At 47.4% G+C, this 27772-nt stretch overlaps 1 protein-coding gene across 3 annotated transcripts in view; it reads right to left on the minus strand.

Annotated features, from left to right (window-relative positions):
* The window catches only part of Vwf (von Willebrand factor), a 148847-nt gene that overhangs the window by 109521 nt on the left and 11554 nt on the right, over positions 1–27772 (minus strand). For all 3 annotated transcript variants that reach the window (XM_050164059.1, XM_050164058.1, XM_050164057.1), the window contains exons 4-6: positions 20053–20155; positions 19557–19765; positions 15993–16117 (exon numbers count right to left, since the gene is read on the minus strand). In XM_050164059.1, coding sequence (XP_050020016.1) covers positions 15993–16117; positions 19557–19765; positions 20053–20155 — 437 coding nt within the window. The remainder of the gene's footprint in view (positions 1–15992; positions 16118–19556; positions 19766–20052; positions 20156–27772) is intronic.

The following is a 27772-nucleotide window of genomic DNA, read 5'->3' on the forward strand; positions in this document are numbered from 1 at the left end:
ACATAATAGCACAACTGTGGCGTGACCACAGTAGGCCCTGGGTCCACGTGCAGCGTAGAAAAGCAGCCGTCTATTAGCGTGGGTTACTGATACAAACCTGCAGGCAATCTGAGGGCGTGAGCCAGACACAGCAGCAACAGACACAGGGCCCCTCCTTATCTTCACCTTCCTCAATTCCCTCCTGTTGAGTCAATGCCTCTGTGGCCAGTCTCTGGTGCTAGGAACTTAGACTAATAATTAGCTTGCCTGGTGGAAAGGGCCTTGAGCGAATAAGGACAACAGTCTTCACGTTACTTCAAGGACTGCTATAAAGATGCCACAGCGCCTGTCACCAAATAGGCCATATGAATGAAGATGCTTTAGAGGTACTCAGGCCAGTTGGGTCTCAGCTACATGTGCCCTTCCGCTAGCCAGCTTGAGGAGAAATAGATTTCCAAAGTTGATGACCAGAAGAAGTGACAGGAGCTGGCTGGCTTGCCTTAGCCTCGCTGCCACTTCCACAGCCCCAAGTTCAGGTTCAGGCTCATGCATATACCAGTTGTATGAACTTTAGCTTATCGTCCAAGCCCTTCCTCTGTGATGTGTGAGGGGGATCGAAGCTCCTGTTGTAAGTCTTCAGTGAGCAGTGTGCAGTTCATCCCAAGGAATGGTGACCCATATATCATTCATCTTGTGACCACCAGAGAAGTCCCGTCTGCTGTTCCTCTGCCTCTGCCATGGCAAGCAGATTTCCAGAAAGACGGGACATTCTTGTCCCTTTTCCTATCTCCCTGGGACATTCTTGTCCCTTTTCCTATCTCCCTGGGCCATATTGGGATAATGGTCACCATGACAACATTATCCCTTCTCTGGTATCTTGGGTGCCCCTTGGTAAGCAGAGGGGCAGCTTTTATTGATTTCTTATTTGGAAAGGTTGTGATTCTCCCAGAAGTAGCAAGGAGGCAAGTTGAAGCTCAGAGAAGGAGGCTGAGGTCTGGGTCTGTTTCTGCTCTGCAACACTGCCCATAAGAACACCACTCAAGGACCGGGGTCAGAGCTCTCACAGAGGGCAGCTGAGAGTGTCCAACTGCTCAGTTCCGGCCTACCTGTTTGCCCACCTACAGTTCACAGCTAGAAAGAAAAACAAACAAACAAACAAAAAACCCTGAAAACTGCATGAAAAACTATTGCCGTTGCTTCCCTAGGACTCTCTGTCAAGGGTGATTGCTATGCGCCATGGGACCAGCTCTGGCAGACAGGTGAGGATGAACTAGCAATCTTCTCCATGCAGGACACAATAGCACCCAAAGAAAGAAGAACTGTAGCTCAGGCATCCTCCCCGCCTGGAATCCTGGCAAGCCAAGGCCAGCCTGGCTCGTCTCCCATTGGCCCGGGTCCGTCTTGTCCCAGATCAGAGGGAAAATGGGAAGAACACTCTCGCACATTTCCTGGGTGGTCCCTGGAGGTATTAAATGGTTTGTAGAAATCCACAGCAAGAAGGGTGTTTTCAGGTTATTTCGCTGCAGGACAGGAGTGTGATTTCTGCAGAAACTGCCTCCTCCCTTCCTAGAACAAATGCTTCAGTCCCTGTGGCACCCGCCTGAAATCTAGTGACAGTTTCTCCCTCCACAGAAACAAAAAGAAGTCTGGGTTCTCATCTTTCCCTCCAAGCTTCTGATGGTCACCCCTGACCTCAACCTGGTCTACAGTCTGGTTGCTAGGCAGGACCTTCAACATGTGCCATTCGCCTCCAGCACGAATCTACCCCCACCCCACAGCAGTGCCCAGAGGAGTATTTAGCTCTCAGTCTCGGCTACTCACAGGCTTCTCTGTTCCACCTCAGGCAGACCCACCAGGCCAAGCCAGGTACTGGGACAACATGGTCCAAGGTGGTTTCCACGCCTGTGATCCCAGACTCATGGCAGAGACTGATAGATGATGCTAAAATAGGCACTGCAGCTGTACTGGGTGGGCGGCCTCTGGGTCCCTAGCACTGCCTCTGCTGGACAGAAAATGCAAATCTACACCCCATTCCTATTTTATAGGAAACATTCTAGCTCATTAGGAAAGTGGGGAGACCTAATCGTAGCAGTAACGAACACAAGTGTAAGTCACCTCCAGTCCCTCCATGGGCCTGTTTGCACACAGGCTGAAGGCTTTGTCCCTAATGGAGTCTCCTTCTCAGTGGAGCTGCCTACTGTAACTGGAGGAAGCCTGCAGGTGAGGTGTCAGGGAAAACATCCCAAAGGCAAGCAAAGTCTTAGCTGAGGCTGGATGCCGTGTAAGGACTTAAGGACAAGAGGGGGAACATGCTAGTTCAAGCTTTGTCCCCAGCCTGCGTGGAGGTAGCAGGACCCGTAGGTAGTGGGGCCTAGTGGGAGGAAGTTAGGTCATTGGAAAGGTTCCTACTAAGGGGAGAGAGCAACCCAGGTCCCTTCCCCTGTCTTTGCTTCCTGGCCACCAAGAAGCAAGCATCTTCCTCAGTCACATGCTCTCACTGTGATGCATTGCACTGTCACAGGCCCAAGCTAGTGGGAATAAATGACTGTGCACCTCTGAGACCATGAACAAAAATTAATATTTCACTTATCAAGTTGATTTTCTCAGCTATTTTGTTACAGCAATGGAAAGCTGGCTAAGACACCGAGGAATAGCTCTGTGTACCCTGCATTCCTTGGACATATATAAAGTCAGGAAAACTGGTGAGTTGGGATGAACAGGCCAGAAGAGGCACGCTGCAGGCCCGAGCCAGTCATCTCTGACTTCTGTCTGCCTGCCCAGCCAGAGGCTGCTGACCTAGAGAAACGCAGCCAGAAAGCTCCACACAGCTTCCCTGCCCAGGTACGCTTCAATATAAGTTTGATACAAAGCACAAACCAGGTCCCTCTTCTAGAGCTGAGACCCTCTTCTAACCCACGTAAATGAAGTGGTTTCAAAACCCCTGCAGCTTTCACAAACTGCACCTTCAGAGACTGGCAGATACCTTCAAAGGACACAACATCACCTTCAAAGAAAAAAAAAATATGCTCATCCTTTTAGTTTGGGATAAGATTTGAGAGAGTAAAAAAGTTACCAGGTCATCCCAGTATGGTGGTGCACTCCTGCATCCCAAGCACTTGGGATGCTGAGGCCAGTTTGGGATGCTGGGGAAATGGAGGCCAATCTAGGCTACATAGCACAATCTTGTCTCAATAAATAAGTAAATAAATAAATAAATAAATAAATAAATAGATAAATAAATAGTAGGGCTGAGGCAAAAGTTTGGTGGGTAAAGCACCTACTATACAAGTACGAGGACCAAGTATAAGCTTGAATCCCCAGCAACCACACAAGGCCGGGCACGGTAGCATGTATCTGTGAGCCCTGGGCTGCTACCGTCAAGTGGGAGGCAGGTTTGGGACAAGCCCTGGAAGCTTAGTCACCTTGATGTACACAGTGACCAACAGCAAAGAGACCCTGTCTCAAACAAGTTCAAGATGAGTACTGACACCCAAGGTCACCCTTGACCCCCACATGCGTGAACATGCACACACATGCATACATACACACATACATACACATACACGAAAATGAATAACTATGGCTGGGAATGGCACTCAGTGGTAGAGCACATGCCTAGCTGTGTGAGGCTCTGAGTTTAATGACTAATGTCAAAAATAAATAAACATTAATTTTTTAAAAGAATCCATACACGGACTAATGGAACTAACAGGCAAAAGAGCAAGCGCAAATGGCTAATGAGTGTTTTTTAAAGTGCTCGGTGTCCTCAGCCATCATGGGAAAGCACATTGGGACTAATTTGAGATTCTTCGTGTTCCCCCGCCCCTGTCACAATGGCCGTTATCAAGGGCAAAGAAGACAGCAAATGCAGGCAAGAACACAGGGACCAAGGGACCCTTCTTCAATGCTGACAGGAGCGCAAACCAATACAGCAATTACGGAAGTAAGTCAGTGTGAAGGAAGGCGTCCCAAAAAGTTAAACACTGCGATGGCACGTCAAGTCACACACCCTACGAACTCTCTGTCCTTACCAGAGAGGAGCCTGCACGTGCGTGTGCATTGCTGCACTATTCACAATGGCAAGGAAGTGGTACTGGCCTCATACATGCACATATACCCACATACATTTACACACACACACACACACACACACACACACACACACACTATAACTCAGTCTCGGAAAAGGCAGAATTGCATGTTCTCTTTCGTGTGTCGATCCTAGCTTACAGGGTTTATCCATATGTGTATAAGCGGGTGACTGTGAGTGTAAGCTAGGAAAGGAGACCAGGAGAGGAGGAAATGGGCATTCGGGGAGAAGGGGGGCAACAGGACATGACATCAGAGAGGAGAGGAGATAAGGGGAGGGGAGGCGTGAAAGGACACAAGAGGGCAGGGGTGCGAGGCAGATGGGGTGGGAAGGAAAATCAATACAAAGGGAAAGTTTTGTTGGAAAATATCATAACGAATACTGTGTATGCTAATTCAAGTTTTACTTTAAAAATTAAAGAATTTACTGATTAGGCCAGAAATTCTCAAATTATAGCCCTGGGTCCCCTACAGATACCAAGATCCTCCAGGAACCAATAATATCCAACTGGAATGCTGGGCATATTTTGTGCTCTCGGCTCTCCTCCCGTGGTTATTTAGTAATTCCTCTTTGATATCTGTCTTAAGAGAAATGAGCTGGCTTCTCATACTCGCGTTTCCATAAGCCAGGCATCAAAGAAGAGTTATAAGCCTGTGACACAATGCATTCTTCTGCCTTGAATTTTTGTTCTGAAATTTAGGGCTATCTTCGTTTTGTTTTTAATTTTTTATTTATATGAAATAAAATGAGGGGCTGGAGAGATGGCTCAGTGGTTAAGAGCATTGCCTGCTCTTCCAAAGGTCCTGAGTTCAGTTCCCAGCAACCACATGGTGGCCTGCAGGCAGACACAATACTGTATACATAATAAATAAATAAATCTTAAAAAAAAAGTTTCCTTGGTAATGATTAATATCACTTAATTGCATAAAACTGCACATCACTCATTATTCTCAATGTGATTTATATATGTAGAAGAATTAGCTTACCTTGAGAGAAAGAGGTAACATGCTGAAAACAATTAAAAATTTATCAATAGAGGCGATGAAATCATAAAGATATTTTACCATTACTCTGGGAAATAATAATTACTGTGAAATGCTGACCAAAGGATATTTTATGTTTATGTTGATTCTTAAGGTGAAGAACGGGTAAGACTCTTCCAAATTTACTCACAACCCAATTCTAAAAGACAAAAAAAAGGACTTATAATTGTCATAACTATAANACTGTATACATAATAAATAAATAAATCTTTAAAAAAAAGAAATAAAATGAGTTTTATCCTTTCTTTAATTAATTAATTAATTAATATTTTAATGCCTAACATGGCAAATACCAAGAACTATAATCCAAATAAGCAAATTGGAGTGTCAATTAATTTTGGGGAGTGTAAAGGAATCCTGGTACTGAGCAGCTTGAGGACCACAGTACCAGTGATGGGGTAACCGGACTTGAAGACACTGTACCAGTGATGGGGTAACCAGATTTGAGAACCACTGTACCAGTGATGGGGTAACCGGACTTGAAGACACTGTACCAGTGATGGGGTAACCAGATTTGAGAACCACTGTACCAGTGATGGGGTAACAAGACTTGAGGCCTAACTTGTACTAGTCAGTGATGCAGTAACCAGGCTTGAGGCCTGACTATACTCCATAACTCAGTCACTTGTCATCAAACCACAGGTTATAGTGAGTCAAGGATTTCATGGTCACAGATTCAAACAAAAATTTAGAATATTTGGGGTAAGGGGTTGCATGCATACTGAACATGTATCTACTTTTTTTCCTTTTCATTATTATCTATTTTCACTAGCTAATATGGTATGACCCTTATCTACATAGCATTTATAACGTATTAAGCATGAGAATAATCTGCAATAATTTAAAGTTTATAAGAGGGGCCAGGTCAGTGTATAAGGATGCTTGTTAAACAAACCTGATGACCTGAGCTTGAGTCCCAGAATCCACATCAAGGTGGAGGACAGATCTGATTGCTCAGGTGTCCTCTGATCCACCATGTGTGTACTGTGGCACATGAGCCACACATAGACATCGCTTCTCTCTCTCTCTCTCTCTCTCTCTCTCTCTCTCTCTCTCTCTCTCTCTCTCTCTCTCTCTTACACACACACATACACACACACACAAACAACAACAACCACAGAGGCTGGAGAACTGACTCCATGGTTATGAACACTTACTGCTCTTCCAAAGAACCTGAGATCAGTTCCCAGCATCCACACAGCAACTTACAACCACCTTCCAGTTCCAGGGGGATCCAGTGACTTCTCTAGGACTCTAAGGCTGCTACATACACATAGTGGATACACACACACACACACACACACACAATTTAAAAATAAATAAATAAATAAACACATCTTTTAAAAGTAACACAATAAAAGTAATTTTTAAATAAAATGAAGCATACGAGAAGATGGGGCAGACTATAATGAGCTGGTATGCCATTCTATGTAAGAGATCTGGTCATCAAAGGGTTAGAAGGCAGAATGGTAAATGCAGGGGTTCTAGAAGCATAGGTGGGCTAGGACCCCAACCCATTCCTTTCAAAGGGTGTGACTTTAATAAATCTATCCCACTTATTGATATTGTCATTTCCTCTACTGCATGAGAAACTGTAAGAAAAGACTGTGTGTAACCCATGTCTGCTTCTCTTCCCCCTTAGTTATAACTCTCAACTTTCAGCTTCCACTTGGGTGCAGCTCCCAAACATGGAGATGCCATGTTCTTCCCTGTCTGCTGCCCAGGGCAGCCCCAGCACACTCAGCTGTGCACCGAGGAGAGGAGCCTGCCTGACTCCATTTTGAAGGCAGCTATTATGCCGTGCTTTTACTGTGGTAACTGAGGTGCTCTCTGTTTCCCGGAACCTGACTTTCCACAACCTGTAACCTTGATTTGTTTCTGAGAATTCCCTTATTCTCCCTGACCTTCTCTGACCCATGCCTAACCATGTGGTGAGTAACCGGATGGTTTTTTTTAAAAGACTTTTTTTATTTCCTTATTGCCCCTTTCAGTCTCCCTTCTGTGAAACTACTTGTGATTTCACTCCTTGAAAGGAGCCCAAGAGATGAATTTGGGGCTTCTCTCTCTGTGTGTGTGTCTCTCTCTCTCTCTGTCTCTCTCTCTGTCTCTCTCTCTCTGTTCTCTCTCTCTCTTTAAATATTTATTTATTTATTATGCATATAATATTCTGTCTGTGTGTATGACTGCAAGCCCGAAGAGGGCACCAGGCCTCATTACAGATGGTTGTGAGCCACCATGTGGTTGCCGGGAATTGAACTCAAGACCTTTGGAAGAGCAGGCAATGCTCTTAACCATTGAGCCATCTCTCTAGCCCTGGGGCTACTCTCTTTAACCTGTCTTAGAAGGCAGTTGCTAGCCAGCTTTTGGGCACATACCAATAAAAATCAAGCTTGCTTCAACTATGGCTCAAATTGTGGTAGTGGTCTTATTCTTGCCATTGGGAGTAACAGCAGGACAGACGCAGGAAGGTACCTTGCACCTTCCAGGAAAGTCCTCCTTTCCTGACCCTTCTAATTCCGCTGCTGGCACGTGACTGTGGCGCCTGGAGCTTGAGATGACATCTTGTGTCATGAGTACAAGCTCCATCCTGAAGGCACTGAGAAATGAGACAGAAGGACCCAGATGCCAACAGCACAGGACTCCGGCCCGGCCCTGCACATCCTGCCCTGAGCGGCACATGAGAGAGAAATACACTAACTACAGGCCATTGTTATCTTAAATGTCCTGTCACTCATGGGTGGATCTACCCTACCTCAGACCGTTGCTGAAAAACAAAATTAAATGAACTCAAGCAGAAATGGCTAGCAAGTGCTCACAACCATTACCACTCGCCAGTTGTCTGCACAGACTTCACTTTGGCTCTCTGCAAAACCATTCTGGCAGGGACACAAAATAAGGGTCAGCTAATTCGCACTTCCAGCATCTTCTGGCTCCAGTGCCCGGCACCAGCCACTTCTGTCTTTTTTCATCTCCTGTCGGTGGTGCCAGAAACTGGCAGAGAACTGCAGCCCCAACTCCATCAATCCATGACTTCACCCTCCTGGGCGGGTGTGCAGACCCAATTGTGGCCCATCTTAATCCCATTTTCCGTTCATCAGAAGAGACCAGGCCTCTTCCCTGGGGACGTTAGGCCCCATCTAGGGGGAGGAAGAGAAAGCAAGAGTCTCTCCCCAGGGGGGTGAAGGCAAAGCAGGAGAAAAAGCAAGAGCCAGAGGTCCGGACCTACGCTATTGTTTCATCTCAAACAGCTGACGAAGGAGAAGGGGTGGGGCATGAGCATTCCTAAGGCCTGAAGAGAATACAGAGAGGAGGGCGTGAAGTATAAAACACAAGCTGTTTGCCTGGCCCTGATCTTTCCAGCTCCAGAGTGGGCGGCGGCGTGAAGCTGCCCCATGTAGAGGAGGCATCTAGAGGCTGAACTGGTCCAAAGCAGTGGGCTCAAGAATTCACTCAGGGCAGAAGACTGTTTCCCATTGGTCAGCCAGCAGGGATGAGTGGGGCGAGGGAGGTCACTGATTCAGTTTGTAACTGCTGGCTGCCTTGGTGGTTCTATCCGTATTCCAAGCTTCTAACTCATGGTCAAGATTCAGATCTTGAGCCTGGCTCATACCCGTCTATCAAACGGATGGGGTTCCTAGAGGTTCCTCTCCTGAAGATGGCTGGATGGGATGCTCGTGATAAGCAGGGTGACTAGATAGAACATAATAGAGATGCCTGTGTCTACGGAGGCCTCCCTAGGTCCTTCTCACTCTGCCCTGGTCTCTTGGGAGCGTATGAGTATCTCTCCAGGATCAGCAAGACTCTGTCTTCTGGGAGAAGAGTTAGTCATTGACAATGTAGGAAACGTAACTCTAAGTTTAATAAATTAGGGATAATTTATTCTCAAGCCAATGATGAATGATCATGGCCCAGGAACACAGATTCTAGTTACTTCAAATTCCACGTTCCTATGTGGCGATGGTTTCACTGAACTATTAGTACAGTAACAGAACAAAGAAAGTCATACGTGAAGACACTTTTCCCAGGCACTGGTGGAAACACTAGGCAGGAGGATTAAAGCAAGTGAGGAAGTCTCTCCTCTAAGTCTCAGATGCTCTGCCAGCACTCCTAGCCTTTTGGTCGGTGGAAGCTGGTGACCTACTAAGTAAACGCATTCCGAAAGGTTTATGTGTCAATCACAAGGATGGAAGAGGTAGGCCAGAAACTACTCTTTAGAGAGCTGAAGAAAATCCAGGACAAAGTGTGGTCAAGCGCTGGACCTGCAACATTCCCACCTCCCCACAACCACCAGGTCAGTCTCACACAAGAGTCCGTGGGAGGTGTGGCTTCCCTCTAGAAACTGTTGCTTAGTCTTGTTCCCTGGTTTGCAGTTTAGAATCTGCCCAAGCTCTTAAATAACAGGTCCAATCTGAACCAGTCTACACATCCCATGCACAGCGAGAGAAATCGGCAGCTCTGTGTCAGGAGTCAAATCACCGGAGCTGCCCCGTGGCTGCTGCCCCGTGGCTGCTGCCCTGTGGCTTCCCATCCATCAAGCAGTTTGTCACCTACTGACCCCAACAGTGCTGCTCTTGTCCTTTGTGCTGGGTTAGGTTCTCTTGTGTCTGGTCCCTGGATCTCTGCCTGGTACAGTTTCAGCATTGCCCATGCCATACCAACATCCCAGTGAGTGTGTGCGGGTGGGTACTATCCCATTCCTCACCCATGCTGGTCCTCACTAGGGAGAGGACAAAGGAAAGGGAACACATGAGAAATACACTCACCCTTCAGTGTCCATAGGAAACTGCTTCTAAAACCATCCTCTCATATCAAAATCCATGAATGCTCAAGCCTCTGATGGAGCCTTCACACCTCTGCAGCACGCTTCCAACACCGTCTAAGAGACTTGTACTGCTAACTTTGATTCCAGTGCTGGGAAAGGGCTGGCATAGCATATCATCACGGAATGAGAAGAAAAACCCCGCATGTCCATACGGATGCTATTGGTCTGCAGTTGGTTGAATCCACAGACATGGAACCCATGGATGCAGAATGCCCGTATTTTGTTATGGCTATTATGGTTTGTTGTATTGGGGAGGGAAGTGATGCTAGGATTTTATTCAACTCTCCTAAAATTGGGGTAATGTCAAATTGCCCAAAAAGCAAAGCACCAACCAACCCAAAGGAGATCTCTGAAAACTTGTAGTAGCTGCTGAGGCTCGGCTGTAAGGCTAGACTATCATAGACGATCACCAGGGTCGTCATTGTCTCCACAACCACTTAGCTCCTTTCCTGAGCTGCTCTTAGGTGGACACATACAAAGCAAAGGAAAGGGTTCTCTTACTTGAGTGCTCAGTAGAGGAAGTTCTCTTATGGGGGGCACAGAGAGGCCGAGGAAGGAAAGAACCCACGTGAGGACATGAAGGAGGAAGCGAGCCCAAGACTCCTTCCTGCTCCTGTGTGTCCTCTGTATTAGCCTCACTCCGTGCTTAGCCTTTTGGTGTCTCAGGAAAGACTTAAGAAAGATCTCATCTTGCCAAGGGGAAATGCCCATGGATGCTTGTGTTCAAACCCATGCGACAAGGCACAGGGAGTGGATACCCTGTCTGTAAAACCACCTCATGGTGCTGTCGTTTAGCAACTAACCTATACTTGGCTCCTTGAGTTTGCTGACTTCTATGGGCCAAACTCTCCCTGTACAACTCTCTCTGAATTGGAGCTGGAGAGAAGGTTCATCAGTTAAGATCTTCCAAAGGACCCAGGCTCAGTTTCCCCCGTCAGTGCCCACATGATGGCTCAGAACCGTCTGTGACTCCACTTTCAAGAGATCTGACAACCTTGCTGGCCTCATGAGACACCAGGCAAGTGAGTGGTAAACCAACATGCAGGCCAAACGCCCACACACATCCAATAATTTTTAATGAATAACTTTGAATCCCAGTCAAGAAAAACAATGGCTGTTCCCAACTGCCAAGAGCCTACTCCAGACCGAACTCCTTGATGAAATCACCCTCCACACACACCTGTCGGTTCCCCATCTGGCTCCCACTGAGCAGACAGAGCAGAAACTGACCACACACCCTTTACAAATAAACAATCATGTCATGAGGACGTGAAGAGTGAGCTGCTTTGTCGCCAACAGGATGGGTACTTCGTGTGCTTCCCTGGGCTATTGAGGAGAGGTGCTGTGGTTGTTCAAAGTCATCAACAGCTTAACAAATATTAACCCACAAGACAGGTGACTTCCTGAGGACCAGGGAAGCAACAGGTGAACGTTGTCTCAGAGACAAAGAACGGTCTCTGGAATGGAGGGTGGTGAAAAGGCAAGTCATACGCAGCAGGGAAAAATGGCATCCACTTCCATAATAAACACCAAATCCAGAGTTGAAAAGAAAGCAGGAAATATAGGGTTGTTAGGCAGTGAATTGAAGCAGTATGGAGCAGGGACTCACAAATCAGCCCAGAACACCTAGACTGAGAAGGTCCTGCAACTCCAGCATTCGAGGACATTGAAGGACATGCGGAGTCTGCACGTGAGCAGAAAATGACAGGAGAGCTCTCTCGAGAAGCCGGGGAGCTTGCTAGAGCTGAGTTGTGTGAGATGGCCAGAAAGACCCTAGTGAGGCCCATCCAAGGCCTTGACTCCCCAAACCAAGATCACAGCCTACTCTGTCTATCTGGCTGCTGTTTTCTGGGAACCTTCATGCAGTGGACAAGGAGCTTTGAGAATCTCATCCAACCCTTGAGTGTGTGGGGACTTGGGATTCCTAACTTTGATGAAAAGACATTTCTTCTGCTCCTGCCCCGTCTGAGGATGCTGCTGCTGCTGCTGGATTTTCCTCTACTGCCGCTGGATTATCCCCCTGCCGTGGGTCAAGTGAAAACCAGCACACTCAGGCTTCCCAATAACAGCAAGTCATCTTGAGGACTAACTCTGAGCAATTATATGGAAATATTTTAATGCTAAGCATGGAAGTATCCTCACACTCTTGTCAACAGCCTCAAAGGCAGGAGCCAGTCTTATGACACTGGGGAATGTGACCTGAGGGTGGTGGTGATGGAGACTGGATCTCCCAGGCCAGGCCAAGGCCACCAAGTGCAGTACTGCAGGCTGAACCATGTCCAGTAGCAACATGCCAAGTGGGTAACATTTATGTGGTAGGCATGGTCATCACCCGTGTGTCTGTGTAGTATATGATGTACAGAGGTCATGGTCACTGTGGCCCATCTCCATCAGGTGACAAAAGATTATCTTGGGAAGGGGGTGTGTTTTTCATAGCTAGCAAGGCCACTCTGTAAGCTAACAGCAGCCCTATGCGGCTTTGGACTCCAAACTATAGACAAGACACAGAGCCAAGACCACCATTCCCTTATGATGCTCAGCTTTTCCCCCATGCTCCCCAGACTGGATTTTCCAGAAGGAGAAAGACCAATTAAGGATCTTTCTAAAATGTGTGTCATGTGGTAACCATAAGCAAATGAACATCACTTATCTGAACATTTATGGCCTGGAATCCAGACTCAGCTGGAAAAAGAAAAAAAAAAGCGGAACCTGCAAAATTGCGCGCAATCCAACAAGCCATTATCAGTCCCCGCAGAGAGAGACACCGGGTCTGTTGGTACAACGTTCCTCCCCAAGGAATAAATAACATGACCAGGCTCTCTGAAAGGGCTGACTCTCAAGCTCAGCTTTGGAAAGGCCAAAAGCAGAAGAAATGAAGGTGACAGATTCCAAAAGCTGCCCAGCCTCGGAGTTATAGGCCAGGGCAGCCTCTTCCAGAACTCTCTACCAGTCCAACTGGAGCTTGAACCAAAGGGCAACCACTGGTGACAGATGCCAGGTTGCCAGACCCAATTGCTGAGCCTGGAGCCCAGTGGGAATAAGAAGACAGAATAGTACAAAAGATGATACTAATCCCCTCCCAGGAGATGAGTCACTGCACAGCCAATGACAGAGCCCCAGTTGCGGGCAAACACTTTCTGATTGGCTAAGGGCAGAGTTCAGTTCTCCGGGTAAACAACCTGAAACAGTGTGCTGGGCTTGAAGGGGTTCATGCCTCAGAGAGATTAGGTGTGTGTTTGGAGCCTCGGTCTTGAACGAAGAACCAAGTACTCAATTTCTTAAGCTGTTCCCAGGACACTGGTTAGCAAGGACCTAGCGCACCCGGGGGACAAAATGAGTAGCAACAAGCAGCTGGAGCCTTAAAACAGTGTCCCCAGAGAAGAGCGAAGTTGCTTCTACACTACACACACCTTTGTCTTCCGTGAACAAAGCACTCGGTCTTCCCCGCCCCAACTCAACCTCAGCATCAGGTTCTCTCCAGGAAAATCTGTCTGCACCTCCCACTAACGCCATATAAGTGGGATTGTTCCTTGGTACTCTGAGCGTGGGGACCATCTGTCATCCCCTTGCTGTACGCTGGCCTGTGTTTGCAAAGTTAAACAAACAAAATACACCCTGGGGACCAGTCGCTCTCAGCACCGCCTTGAAGGAAGGGAGATGGGGAGCTAACAGCCAACCGTGGAACTCTAAGTTTAAAAATACAAAAGGGGAAATTAGAAAGCTCTTTCTTGCATAGGACCTTGAATGAATGTCTTCTGAAATTTGTCTGGATGACCAGTAATCGCTAGACGAAGGCTTGCCTCTGTCACTTTCCTATTTGGATGTTCTCAGTGTGCTGGGATCTCGTTTTCCTCCTAACCTTGTGGAGCTGTGTTCAACTACCCAGAAAGAAACCACTTATAACTGGGAGAAGGGGTCTTAGGCTTCTGCGACTGCCGGGGCTGTGCTCACCACCCTTACGCTCAAAGCATGTCACTCCTGTGGGACACACAAGAAGACAACAGGAGACTACCAGGTGTTACATGGTCACCGTTGTCATCGCTATCACTCATAGAGTGGAGCACTACTGGGGTCAACACTCCTGCAAGCGACCTTCCTCTTAGTCTTTTCCAGTGACCTGGTAGGTCCTATTCCTGAGCCTGTTTCACATGTGTGGGAACAGAGGGTTGAAGAACGAAAAGCACGGATTTCAAAGAATAAGGCCTGACTCATACCCCTCCGTTAGCACAACGCCCGACTGTTTGCTTCTCTGTTTCTGTGGTAACCAAAGGCGACATGGGGAGGAAAGGGTTTATTTTAGCTTACAGGTTATAGCCCGTAATCAAGGAAAGTCGGGGCAGCAACCTGGAGGCAGGCGATCATGGAGGAACACCTATCATGGGAGGAACACCGCTTGCCGGCTCCTTTCATGACTCACTTATCTTGCTTGTACAATCCAGGACATCTGCCTAGGCAGTGGCACCACTAACTACAGGGGCTGGGCCATCATCAATCAAGCATCAGCTATCAAGGCAGAAAATGCCCCACAAACAAGCCCACAGGCCAATATGATGGAGGCGATTCTTCAATCAAGGTTCCCTTTTCTGGGGGACTCTAGTTTCTGCCACTGAGAAAAACTGACCAGCACACCCCCAGCCTCGGGTGAGAGAGTCTCAAGGGGTCAGCCCATTAAGGGCAAACATCAGACATTTTAAACTAGGGGGAAGGAAACCCCGCTTCTGTACAAAGTACATTCCTCTTGGTGCTGGAGCTCAATCTGCCTTCTTAGCATCCCTAGCCGTGAGCCAGGTGACTACCCAGAGGGCCTGTGCCACTGAAGCATCGGAAACACAAGGGGAAAAGGCTTTTAAGACGTCTCTGCTGACGAGTTGAACCTTGTCTATTTAAGGGTTTAGGCCGCACCGGGGGTGGTGGCGCACGCCTTTAATCTTAGCACTCGGGAGGCAGAGGCAGGCGGATCTCTGGGAGTTCGAGGCCAGCCTGGTCCACAAGAGCTAGTTCCGGGATGGGCACCAAAGCTAAAGAGAAATATCATGGGTCCATTTGATGAGTGACCAGCTATCGGTGAAGCGTTCTCATGCTCAGCTGGTGTGTGAGTGACTGTCTCTTGTTGGTGGTGTTCCTAACGTTGGAGAGGTGGATTCACTTACTTATGTGCAGATTTGGGGGAGTGGGGTTTCTACTAGTGAAGAATTCTGGCTTATTCTTAGGGCGATCATTACAAAGCTCTAACTAGCACCACCTAAAGTATATGTCCCCCACACACTGAATATTTTAGAGACCTATTAACTACTATATTTTGACATAACCCACGTACACAATAAAGAATTTAAGAACTAAAAGGAACCTTAGGGATCTTGTGACCTCTAGCTCCTGAAGGAGGGAAGGGTACAAGGGCTTGCAGGTAGAGGGATATGAGCAATTCTGCTGCGGTAGAGACATGTCAGGAACATTTTCACAGGTAGGGTGATATGGGCAATCCTGTTGCAGGCAGAAGGATGTGGACAATCTTTTTGAATGATGTGGGCAGTCCTTTCACAGGTAGAGGGATGTGGGTAACCCTTTTGTAGGTGGAGTGATGTAGGTAATACTTTCACAGGTAGAGGGATGTGGGTAACCTTTTTGTAGGAAGATTAATTCAGGCAGTGCTTTTTTCCTTTGCTTTTAAGCATTATAAGATTGGGACAGAGGGAACATCCTTACCAGATAACAGATACCAGCACTTTCATCCTGGACCCAGCTTCAAGGACTATAATAATTTCCGTTGTCTGGCATCATGTATTTTGGTATTGCTACACAAAGGAGTGGAGATACTGACCACACCCACCCATTTTTAAAAGAAAGTACAAGGCCAAGGAAAATATTAGAATTAGATAAAAATTCTAGCCAAAATAAGTTTTCAATTAAAAAAGACCCATGAGCACCCCATATGGAACAGCCAGAGAGACCCATTTCCCACCCAACCCCTGAAGAGAGAAGGGACCATGAGCCCAAGTTCCCCACTTAATTCCAGGAGCCACACACCATCCAGACCACATCCAGGCTAGGCTGTACCCACCTTCTGCATGTCCCCAGAAGAACTGTTGCAGTGGCTGCTGGGAAGAGATGCCCGTTTACACCGCTGCTCCCCACTGCTCAGGGCCCAGGAGTTGGCAAAGTCATAGGGGTCGGAGGTCAAGGCCCCTGTGGAGAAAAGTTCCCAGGAAATGATGCTTCAGTTCAACCTGTACCAGGACTTCTGCGTGACAGCTATCGGTCAGTTGTTACCTGAATCAAACTCCTGCTACATGGGACCACAAGCATGTCATAAGGTACTCAGCATCGCACGGGCAGTGGAACTCAGCAAGTGCTTAGGGACTTGACTAACTGCGGTCCAAGGGAAAGATACAATGAAGCGGGTGACATGAAAGAGGATGAGGATGTCATGGGAGAAGTTCTGTGTGCAGTACATAGAGATCAAGCTGTGAATATGTATTGCTCTCATTGGTTAATAATAATAATAAAAAAAAGCTGATTGGCCCATAGCTGGGCAGGGAGAGATTGGGCAAGACAACCTGATATAGAGAGAATTCTGGGAAAAAGAACAGCAGAGTGAGAGGAGTCACTACCAGATGCAGAGGGAGCAGGAGGTGAACATGCCATGCCATAATAATAAAGGTGGCACCACGTGGCAGAGTGTAAATAAGGAATATGGGTTAAATTAAAATGTAAGAACTGGTTACTAATAAGCCTGCGCTATTAGTCGAGCATTTATAATTTATATTAAGTCTCTGAGTGGTTTTTTGGGAGCAGGCTGTTGGAACAGGAAATGTCTGTTTACAGGGGACATTTGGGAGATGTAAGCCTAGCCTAGTTGGAGAAAGTGGCTTACTTAGAATGTGTCTTTGCCCTGACTTGTCCCTGTGTTTCTTCGCTCTGCTTTCTGTCTGCCATGAAGCAGGCTCCTCTACATGTTCCTGGTGGGCAGGCCAAGCATTCAGACCACCTAGGGCCCAGGACACTGGAAATGCCTTCAGAGCCTCTCTCTAGATCCCCAGAAACTGCCCCAGCCACTTGCCATGATGTCCCACCTCGGCACAAGGCCCTGAATTAATGGAACCGGGGACTATGGACCGAAATCCCTGAAACTGTGAGTATGAGCCCAAAACAGATTCTTCCTTCTCTTTCTTATCGGTCTCAGATATTTTGTCCTAGAGACAAGCACATTCTTATCATTTTGACTGTCTCCACTCATTCCTGGAAACAGAGCCCAAGAACAACCAGCCTTTTTGAACCAGCTCTCCTTCCTTCCCCAATCCAGCCTTGTGGGGTGTGCCCTTCTCCGAGTTCAGCACCCCAGGCAACTCTCCAGAAAAACTCTTATCTTTCTTTGGGTTCCTTTTCCCCCTCTTTGACCTTTGTGTAGTATTCAACTGTGAGCCCCTTAATGAAGGGCATGGATATGTGTGTGGCTCTGCCATCTGAAACAGTGGATTCTGGATGCTCAGAACATTTGTGCAGAGTGAAGATAAGGATGTGATGCAAGTTCTAAGACCCCTGGTCACTACATCTTCCAGGCGCTTCCAATACCCAGGTGCTTCTGTGTTTGGAGCATTCTTGCTATTGTCGGTTACCATAGGAGACTCAAAGACCTCCACAGCCTGCACAAAGGTCCCTGCCTGACATCCTTGCTGAATATTCACGGTGACAGTAGTTCCTATCTGCTGTTTCTGTAGGTCTCTTACACAGCCAGAGCTGGAAGGGCGATTCAGGGTCAAGGAGTTCACATGGGAATCAAACTGTCTACAGAAAGAGAAGGGAGACCTTTATGATCTGTTGACATCTAGAGTTAGATGAGCAGAAAAGAAATTTCCCCTTCAATGATGTGTTCATTTTTAATATTCTATACATAGTATACAGCTAATTAAGTGATTCAGCTAAAGGTCTTGGAGGAAGGCGCTTCTCTGGGATCACCTGCGTGGGTCCTATGTGCAGTCATGTGTATCCTCAGTGGACAAGCAGAGGGAAATCAGATGCAGGCATGCATGGGGGAGAGACCAGAAGGGCACGGATGCAAGCCCAGGGCTGCAGCAGCACCTGAAGAACTAAGGAACAAGTCCTCCCCTCATGCTTGCAAGAGGGAACACTGTCCTGCCAAGGCTTTGACTCAAGGCACTGAGCCACCTGGTCTGTGGTAACTTCTTGGAAGTCAGAGGAAACTAATAGACCAGGGTAACCCAATGGAGGGAACTGAAAATTGCACAGTGTCCACTGGGTACTGGATGCTGTGACAGGTGCACTTTGGTACCCAGCCACTCACATCACATCTTAAGGAAGAGATAGAGAATAGATCTCATGTGGATGGGAAGTTCCTCCTACCCGTCTAAGATCGGGGCTCCTCCCTTCGTCCTGGGCATCTAACTCCTTATTTGTACAGGAAGAGTCAGATTAGGTGGCCTCAAAAATCTTTTTCAGCCCTGATTTTGTATAGTGCAAAGCTTTATGGATAGATATGAAGTGAAGCAGAAAGGTGTCCAATAGATGGAATTACAAATATTACTGTTTAAGGGGGAGGGTCTCAGAAATCAAGAACTAAAGCAAGCTGATAGAACTCTCAGAAATCAGAAACAAGGTTAATTGTTTGGGGACAAATAGTATTGGGTCTGAACTGAGAAATGAATTGAATAAATCTCTTTCTGGGGATATTTCTAAAAATAGCACCAAAAACTGGACTTTTGCCAACAAATATCACTTTCTTTCCCATAGCATGCTCATATATATATAAGCATACATAAGGGGTGTGTGTGTGTGTGTGTGTGTGTGTCCTAAAATAAGAAAGAACTGGGACCTCCTTTCCTAATAAAGTAGATGAGAAGAGTCTGAGCTACGCCACTACAATAGACAAATGTTCTATTGAAGCCACGAATAACTTCATAAAAAGCAGACAGACTCTCAAGATAGAGAAAGAAAACTGAGGGAAGGAGAAGAGCAAGAGCAAGGATAAAATGGGAACTGGAACAGACAAGTCCGAGTACTAGACTGAGGCAGCCATCTTTTCAAAGGAGAGTCTTGAACTTGGATAATGGGGGAGGTGGAGCCAGACCCTGTCATGAAGGTGTGACCCTTCAAGGAGGCTCTCTGACAAGAAAAACAATCTTCTCTGAAAAATAGAAAAATGAAAGTTTATTTCTTTGACCTGGGCTCGGGATAGGAGGGAAGAAAGGTCTACCCTGGAAACATCAAGGAAGGGAAAAGCCTCTCGTAGGCTTGGGATTCAGGTGTATGCTTCTGTAAAGAGCCGTAATTCTGCCAGACACAGGTGGTACATGGCTTTGGTCCCAAAATTCAGGAGGCAAAGGCAGGTAGGTCTCTGTGAATTCAAAACCAGTCTGGTCTACAGAGTGAGTTCCAGGACAGTCAGGACTACAAAGAGAAACCCTGTCTCAAAAAAAATTAAGAAGAGAGAAGAGAGAGAAAGAGAACCAGAAATTCATAGCAGATTGAAAATTCAGCATAAAACCCTTCTAAAGATAAGCTTACAGTCAAAATTATGAAACACAAATTCAATGGATTATGAACAAGAGTCAACAGATATCAAGTTAGCAGGTTGAAAACCCTATAGATACTTCAAACAATAGCTTACCTTCCTGCATCCTAAAGTCATCTTCAGCAAAAATGTTAAAGTCACCACACAGCCCACAGGTCTTGTTGAAGTGTCTGTCTGACATCAGGACTTGGAAGTTGCCATCACCGTCAATTCTAGCCACAAAACCATAGGCCTCACTTGAAAGCTTGTAGTACCCAGCCTCGGTTTCTAGATAGAGCCCTTCGGAGGCATAGGGCATGGAGATGCTGGAGAAAAAAAAGACAACCTCATTGGGTTTCTGGATCTTGCCAGCCTTCCTAGCCAACCCCGGGTTACAGGCTTCAGATAGCGCTGCCCAATGATCGAGGATCCTAGCCCAGTGCTGCAGAGACCTTGCCTTCAGCAGCCCCACTACTTACTTCCTTGGGCATGTATAAGCCCCGTCTCTGAGCCCCGTTTCCTACATTAAATTAGGGTGGGGTGAGGAATGTATGAGACAGGACCCCGGGTCCTATCCAAGTGGACACCTTTGGTTGGAAAGTTCCTGACTTACCTTCGGTCCCCCTGCATGACGGTGCCATTGGCAAACAAATGGATGTCAAAAAACTCTCCAAGATACACAGACAGGCTCACTCTCTTGCCATCTTGGAAGTTTCCTGAAAGGAAAAAAAAAATATACCCCAAAATTAATAAATTTGTTACTATTGCCTCTGTAATCTCCATGGGAAAACTCCCAAAAGACTCAACAAAGGAGCAACAAAAATCTCTGAAAAGCCCACTCCTTCATCTTACTCTCTGTCTGAAAGTTCTGATGCACAGTCCTCAATGGACTTCTAGAAGTTTGTCATCTCAGAGTAAGACTAAGACCCACGTTGTCTGGCCACAAAGACAAATAGTGTGAGCAGCTGGCACCCAGTACTTTCCCACAGTGCTGCTATCTTAGGAGACACCAGGCCAGAATCTATGTGGTGTTTGTCCAAAATGGGGACTCGAGCCCCACTGTTTAACTGCACATGGTTTCATGTGAGAAATTTACAGAGTGTGGGAGAACTGAACAGGGGCTCAATAAACTACTGCTATCTCCACTAGTGATGTTTGTATGGCCAAATGCCTGGTAAAAAGGCTGGGAGGGGCAGACACAGAGACAACGGGAATGGAAGCCGGGATGGAAGAGAGTAAATTGGTTAGGCATTACCCATTCTCAAAACATAGCAGTCCAGAGATGATCTGCAGAAACACCATGTCTGGGTACTCAAAGACAACAGGCTGTGTAACAGATAAGGAAGAAGAAGTGTCAAGAGAGAACCTGAGTCTGGAGCCCTGGAGACAGAAATTGGAGGAAATTAAGTGAAGCCAGCCAAAAGTCAAATGCCTCAGAGAGAGTAGGGCATAAAATCAGGTGGAAGACTAGCCTTGGGGAGGAGTGAATACATCTTCATCTTCCAGAGGAATGGAGGCCGTGACCTTTAGCTCCTCAGTAAAGAACCCTCAAGGAAGCTTGTGGAGTCACGCCCACAGAAGACTTGGGGAGGTCTGCTGATCTGGGATGTTGCCACCATAGTCTGGACCACTGGTAAAGCAAGCTAAAGACAGAGCCCCTTCACCTCCTGAAGAGGCCGCTCTGCAGAGCCTCACAGCAACGCAGCCAGGATGAAAGAGAGGTGCCAAACTCATTAAACAAAACATTAACTATCATCTGCTTGAATTGAGCTTCTACACCAGGTTTGACCGACCCGGTGTAGAAATCAAAATGCTACCAAGCAGAAACTAGGATGTCCACCCAACCTTCTGAGAAAACAGGAGAGACAGCTATTAAGATGGCTCGGCGGGTAAAGTATGCGGCCAAACTGGATAACCTGAGATGGATCCCCAGACCCACGCGTCGGAAGAAAAGAACTGACCCCCATTAGACGTCCTCTGACCTCCACACATCACACATGAGTAAACAAACAAACAAGTAAACGATGATGCAGGAGAGTGAGACAGAGAAGTGGGGGGAGGCAGAGAGGGGGAGCAGATAGCTCTACAGCCAGTAACTGCTTTATGTCAACTGAATGCGCTCATCGCTGTTCTGTGTCTTGTCCTTCGTGATCTGAGACCCCAGCACTCAGCTCATGGTTTTACTGAATGATGCTAGAACAGACAACACAGCCAGCTCCAGTCTCCTAATTGTCCTCGTTCAGCCCAGTCACAGGGTTCGAAACTGAACGTCTGGCCTGCTCTGCACTTTTACTGAAAACAGATTTTTTTTAAAGATTTTCTTTGAATTACATCTATGTGTGAGAGTTCGAGGCAGGGAGGTGGGTATGCACATCTTCTCTGAAAACACAACATGGGCTCTTAACTGCTGAGCCATCTCCTCAGCCTGAGAATCCTTCTAAAGAGTGAGTACTCTCTTCCCAGGTGGTGATGGTACATGGCTTTAATCCCAGTCCTGGGAAGGCAGTCTAACCTGAGCTACTCAAATTCCAGTCCAACATGAGCTACATGAGTTCCAGGCCAATCTGAGCTACATGAGTTCCAGGCCAACCTGGGCTACACAAGTTCCAGGCCAACCTGAGCTATACAGCATAACTTTTTCTAGAACAAAAGGGAAAGTGGACCAGTTGTTTCCAAGTTACCTTACACATAAAAGCGACAAGAAAGAGGACAAACTTTGTGTAATAAAAGCTGTGGAATGTGGATCCCCGGTGGTGACCCTGAGAGTCACCAGCCCTACAGCACAACATTTGAAGGGCTTGCTGGGGGCCCCAGGACAGAATCAGGAAGTCCAGGGAACGGTAGTGTCAAGGTGAGCGGGATGTGAGCAGGGCAGAGCTGGTAGCCCAGGATCTTCACCTATTGTTACAATAGGGGGTCCTGAAGTGGGTAATTTGGTTATGGTAACCAGGCCCCATCTGCCACTCAGAGACATCAGAAATCCAATGTAGGGTCAGGTCGGGTTTAGCACTGGGACCTTCAGTGAAGGCAGAACTGTGGAGAAGCTTAGCAGCTGGCCCACACCCGCTGCTGAGTGGCCTGGGGATTAGCGGTATTTAAAGGACACGCTATGACAGTGGGGAGGGTCTCAGAGGCCATCTGGATAAGAGGCTACTAAGTGTCACAGTCAAACCAGACTTTCTTCATGATCCAGGACAGGGTTTCTGTTTCCACCCTTTCCTGTGCCACTCACGCTGAAGTTTTCTGACATTCGCTATTCTTTGCAAATGCTAGTTACAGCCATGACTTATAGCTCAGTTTGAACAACAATGACCTCAACTGGATCCTTTCTTCCTTCCTTTCCCCTTCCTTTCTTTATTCTTTCCTTCAAGAGACAGCATCTCACTGTTTAGCAAAGGCTTGGCTTGAACTCAAGGCCACCTTACCCTTCCAAGTGTGAGGATTTTGTGCATGTACCATCAAACCTGAGGAAAATAGATACCATATTACCGTCAGAGAAAAGGAGGCTTAAATATGCACCCTGATTCACCATCTCACCACCATTGACTGGAGGCTGGATACTCTGCTACAGGGCCCACTACTAATGGCAGAATAAGTAGCAGCATCCTGACCCTACACTAGATATCTGTAGTGTAGGACCCAGGGCAGTTTGGTACACACTTGCCAAGACAGGCTTCATAGAAACCAAGCAAGCAGGCCTGAGACGCAGTTTACCCTAAGGCAACACCTTACTCCAGAAAAAAACTACAAACTGAGACCACCCAGGCACCACCCTGGAACTCCAACCATTGTAGACAGGATGTAGACCTGATGTCCCTAGCCCAGCACAAACCCATTCCTTTTCACCAGGACACTCCTAGACAAACGTCAGGGGTCCTGAACCGTAGAAATCCCTCACCCCAACCTTTGCTATTATAAAAAATCCATCCGAACTGAGCTCCAGGCTCTCTGATCGTGCCAATGCATTGGACACATGGAGAGTCCGAATTCGAACTTGAATAAAGGCTCTTTGTTTTTACATATGGGACTTAAGTCTCCTTGTTGGTTTTGGGGGGACTCCGTGATCTGGGCAGAACAGTAGCATGTACCCAGACACTGGCAGTTGTCCTCTGTGGGGAAACCACTCCGACTAAGAATGGTTTACACTGTTCACCTGGAACAGAACACACAAGTCTTCTGATCCCAGTCTCGTGTCTTCTGGCAAGATGAAGCTGCGTAACCAGGATCTCTCGGTGCCGCGGGGTCAGCAACCCACTGACACCAACAGGCTCGCTAAGCTCCTTCCTTCTCATTCCCCTGTTCCCTTGCTGCAGATGCTACATACCATCAGGAAAGCAGGCTGCTCCAAGTGTCCACTGACCCCACAAGGGAACTCCACCATAAACCTCCAAGGCAGCACTTCCTAGTGTTACTGGGAAAGGAGGGGCTGGGTGTCCACCAAGAAGAAAGACAAACAAGCCAGGCTCCTAGCTGGCCTTGAACAAAATGCTCAGTGAGCTGTGAGCCATCAACCCTCAGGCCAGCCATCGGTGGGTGCAGGAAACATCCTGTCCCGTCTGAAGCATATAGGAGTCACTCTCAGACATCAGAGAGACACTCAGACACTGCCTTTCTAAGGAACACGACTGTAGCAACCACGAATCTGCAGCAGGGAGATCTCCACCCAGACGCCTAACCCAGTTCTGCTCTGACCCAGAACACAAAAGTTGAAGCTTGGACTGTGGAAGTGACTCAGCAGAGTTCCGGTTGCTCTTGGTTCTCCTTGGGCTAATTTGAGAGCCAGATCTTGCGGCCATGAGTCAGAAAGAGAAGGTTCTACAGAGCAGGAGGAATCAGGACTCCCGGGTCTCTCGGGGGTCCTATGTTCACCGCAGAAGACAGGAAACCTTGGCTCGGGACCCTGCTCACAGGAGAGCTCCCCTTACTATCAAGTGGGCTTTCAAGTGCAGACACAAACACTTTACCCAGGATATGAACAAGGCCCACAAACACGCAGAGAGGAATGTAAATGATTTAGAACCAAGGAAACCGGATGTCACTGGAGAACAATTGAGCACAAAATGATCCTGGACCTAGAAACGAAACCTAGGGCCCAAGGCTCAGGTTCCTTCCCTTGACCCGGGACTCTAGTCCCATCCCCGACACAGCTCCAGCTGTCTCCCACACACCACTAATACCCACAGAAGTTACCACCCGTCTTTCTGATGTTATAGTGGGATTTGGGTGGAAATGCCAATCCACAAATCAATCTTTTGCACTACAACCAGTTCTGAGCCACAGCTTCCAGAAGACTGATGTGGACCCTTGAGAGGAGCAAGTTGTCATGAGATAAGAATCCTAAACCAGTGGGGAATCAACAGGGATATCTAGAAGTGTGTGGACCTTCCTTGAATCTCAAAATGCCTCCTGGATAACCAAAACAAAGAAACGGAAAAGCCACGAGGCTGGGCCTGTGGTACAGCCTTGTGTGGTAGCAGGAGGGGTTACCACGAAAGAAAACCTGACCTTGACAGAAGTTCACTGAGGGCCGGCAGTGTGTGACTCTGACGTGAGAATTCAATAAATGGACGTTCTACGATGGCCCAGATGCTTTTGTAACATAGTTTGGATACCAGATCACATTTTCAAAGAGCTGATTTCACCTGCGCCTCACACTGCCTGAACCTTAAAGCCAGGAGACTGAAAAGACTGTCATTTCCCTGGGAACTCTGATGGAGAAGGGTTTATGACTCTTTCTACACTTCCAGATCCCCCTAGAAGCATAGCCTCCAAGTCCTAGGGAATATAAGCCGATTGACCCAAGTTGATGAACCCAGTGCTAACTAGAGCCAAGTAGTCAAAGTGGGTGTGATGGTTACTCTCAGCTGTGGACTTAAGAGATTCTAGAACCATCTAGAAAAGAAGCCTCTGGGAAGGAGTATCTAGATTAGGCTGGTCTGTGAGCATGCCTAAGAAGGATTGTCTTGGTTGGGCTCGCTGAAGTGGAAAAACCCACCCTAAACATAATTGTCCTCATATCCTGGGTTGGGTCCTGAACTGAACAAGAAAGAGCAAAGGTCTTTGTCAATAGCACCTGTTGTTCTCTGTTTCCCAGTTGTGGATGCTGTGTGACCAGCTGCCTCGTGCTTCTGACCTTGTGACTACCCTTTGTAGGCAGTTCTGAGCCAAAAGGAATCCTTCTTTAACTGGCTTTTGTCAAGGTATGGCCTGGTCCTAAGATTCCATGTGTATTGCTTACTAACCTGTCTCCAGGCAGGGGCCACAGCAGAGCAAAGCTAAAGCAGACAGATCCAAGGCAGCAACCCCCTCCAGGGCATCAGTGTCTCCCTCCCTGAATCTGAAGCCATCGGGTAGAAAACTGAGTGATAACTGTTTCCCTTGACAAAACCTTGTGTCGAGGCTGGGGAGATGGCTCAGCAGTAAGGAGCATGTACCCCCCCCCAATGCCTCTACCAGGTAACTCTGTAGCTCTAGGAACTTGCGGGTCCCAGCATCCTCATGGCATACAGTCACACATACAAATAAAAATAAAGATCTTTTAAAGAGACAGTCTAAACAATCTTCTGCTACTCCTACCCTTCCATCCTGATGCACCAGTGCCCACGGTCATCAGGTAGGATGTCTGTACCTCTCTGCCATGATGGTTAAGTAGAGAGAGTTCCCTTAGAATACACACTGGGGCCACCTCAGTGGCAGACCTGAGTTCCTGCCTCCTACTTGGGGTGGGAGGAGATTTTGCTCTCCTAAACTAGTCCCTAGCTGTTGCTTCTGAAGCAAGGTGGGACACCCACACACACACACACACACACACACACACACAGCCCAGTGTTTAGGGTGGCTTCCATAGCTTGTTACATCCTGAGGATGTCTCTGGCCTTTTGTAGCTCCCATCTTGTGGTGTGGGAGGGCCTTCAGACTGTGTGTTGCTTTTCTTGGTTAATGAATAAAGAAACTGCCTTGGCCTGTTGATAGGGTAGAACTTAGGTAGGCAGGTAAGACAGAACTGAATGCTGGGAGGAAGAAGGGCGGAGTCAGGGAGAGACACCATGGATCTGCCGCCAGAGATAGAAGTGCTGGAACTTTGCTGGTAGGCCAAGACCTTGTGGTAATACACAGATTAATAGAAATGGGTTAAATTAAGATGTAGGAGTTAGCCAATAAAAAGCAAGAGCTAATGGGCCAAGCAGTGTTATAATTAATATAGTTTCTGTGTGGTTACTTTTGGTTCTAGGTGGCTGGGACAAACAAGCAGGCAGGCCCTCCTCCTACAATCTTGTGACTGTGACCCAGCCACACAATCCTTGCTTCCCATATCTCTGGGTGTGCTGGATTAAGTAAGAACGTCCCTCCCCGCCCCACCCCCCAATCTCATAGATTTGAATGGTCATTAGGGCATGGTACCAATTGACAGGGTTTAGGAGGTGTGGTCTTGTTGAAGGAAATATGTCTCTGGGGTTGGGTTTTGGGGTTTCAAAGTGCTCAAGCCAGGCCCAGTGTCTCTTCCTGCTCCCTGCAGATCCGGATGTAGAACTCTCAGCTCCTTCCCCAGCACCACGTCTGCCTATGTGCTGCCAAGCTCCCCACCATGAGGATGGTGAACTAAACCTCTGAAACTGTAAGCCAGCCCCAATTAAACACTGTCCTTTATAAGAGTTGCTGTGGTCACGGTGTCTCTTCACAACACCTCAACAGTGACTAAGACACTTCTCAGCACCCTTCACCAGTACTCTAGCTCTTTCTGACCCTTCCTTGCTGTATAAGTTTCCACCCTGCTTCCTTCTAGTCTGATGAATGGAGCAGACACCCTGTGGTGGTTTGAACGAGAGTGCCCCGCATAGGTTCATATATTTGAATACTTGGTCCCTAGCTGGTGGAATTATTTGGAAGGATTAGAAGGTATGTCCTTGTTGGAAGAAGTGTCTTACTGGGGGGTGAGTGCTGAAGTTCCAAAAGCCATGGCACTCTCAGTTGGCTCTCCCTCCCTCCTTCTGCTTCCTACCTGCAGATGAGGATGTAAGCCCCCTGCTACTGTTCCAGACCCGCACCTGCGTGCCTGACTGCTTCCATGGTCCTGGTCATGATGGTCATAGCTTCACCCTATGGAATTGTAAGCCTTAATAAAATGTTTCTTCTATACTTTACCTTGGTCAAAGTATCTCTTCACAGCAATAGGTAAGGAACAAAGACACACAGCCAATCAGATTCAAAACCCTGTACTTCAGCTTCATCCACTCACCCATAATTACAGTCTAGTGCCTGATAGTTTTATTTCAGCTTGACATGAGCTAAAGTCATCTGAGAGGAGGGAACCTCACTTAAGAAAATGCCTCCAT

Source organism: Alexandromys fortis, unplaced genomic scaffold, assembly GCF_014885135.2.
Source record: "Alexandromys fortis isolate MF-2015 unplaced genomic scaffold, M_Fortis_MF-2015_v1.1 scaffold_150, whole genome shotgun sequence".
In the NCBI taxonomy this organism is placed as follows: domain Eukaryota; kingdom Metazoa; phylum Chordata; class Mammalia; order Rodentia; family Cricetidae; genus Alexandromys; species Alexandromys fortis.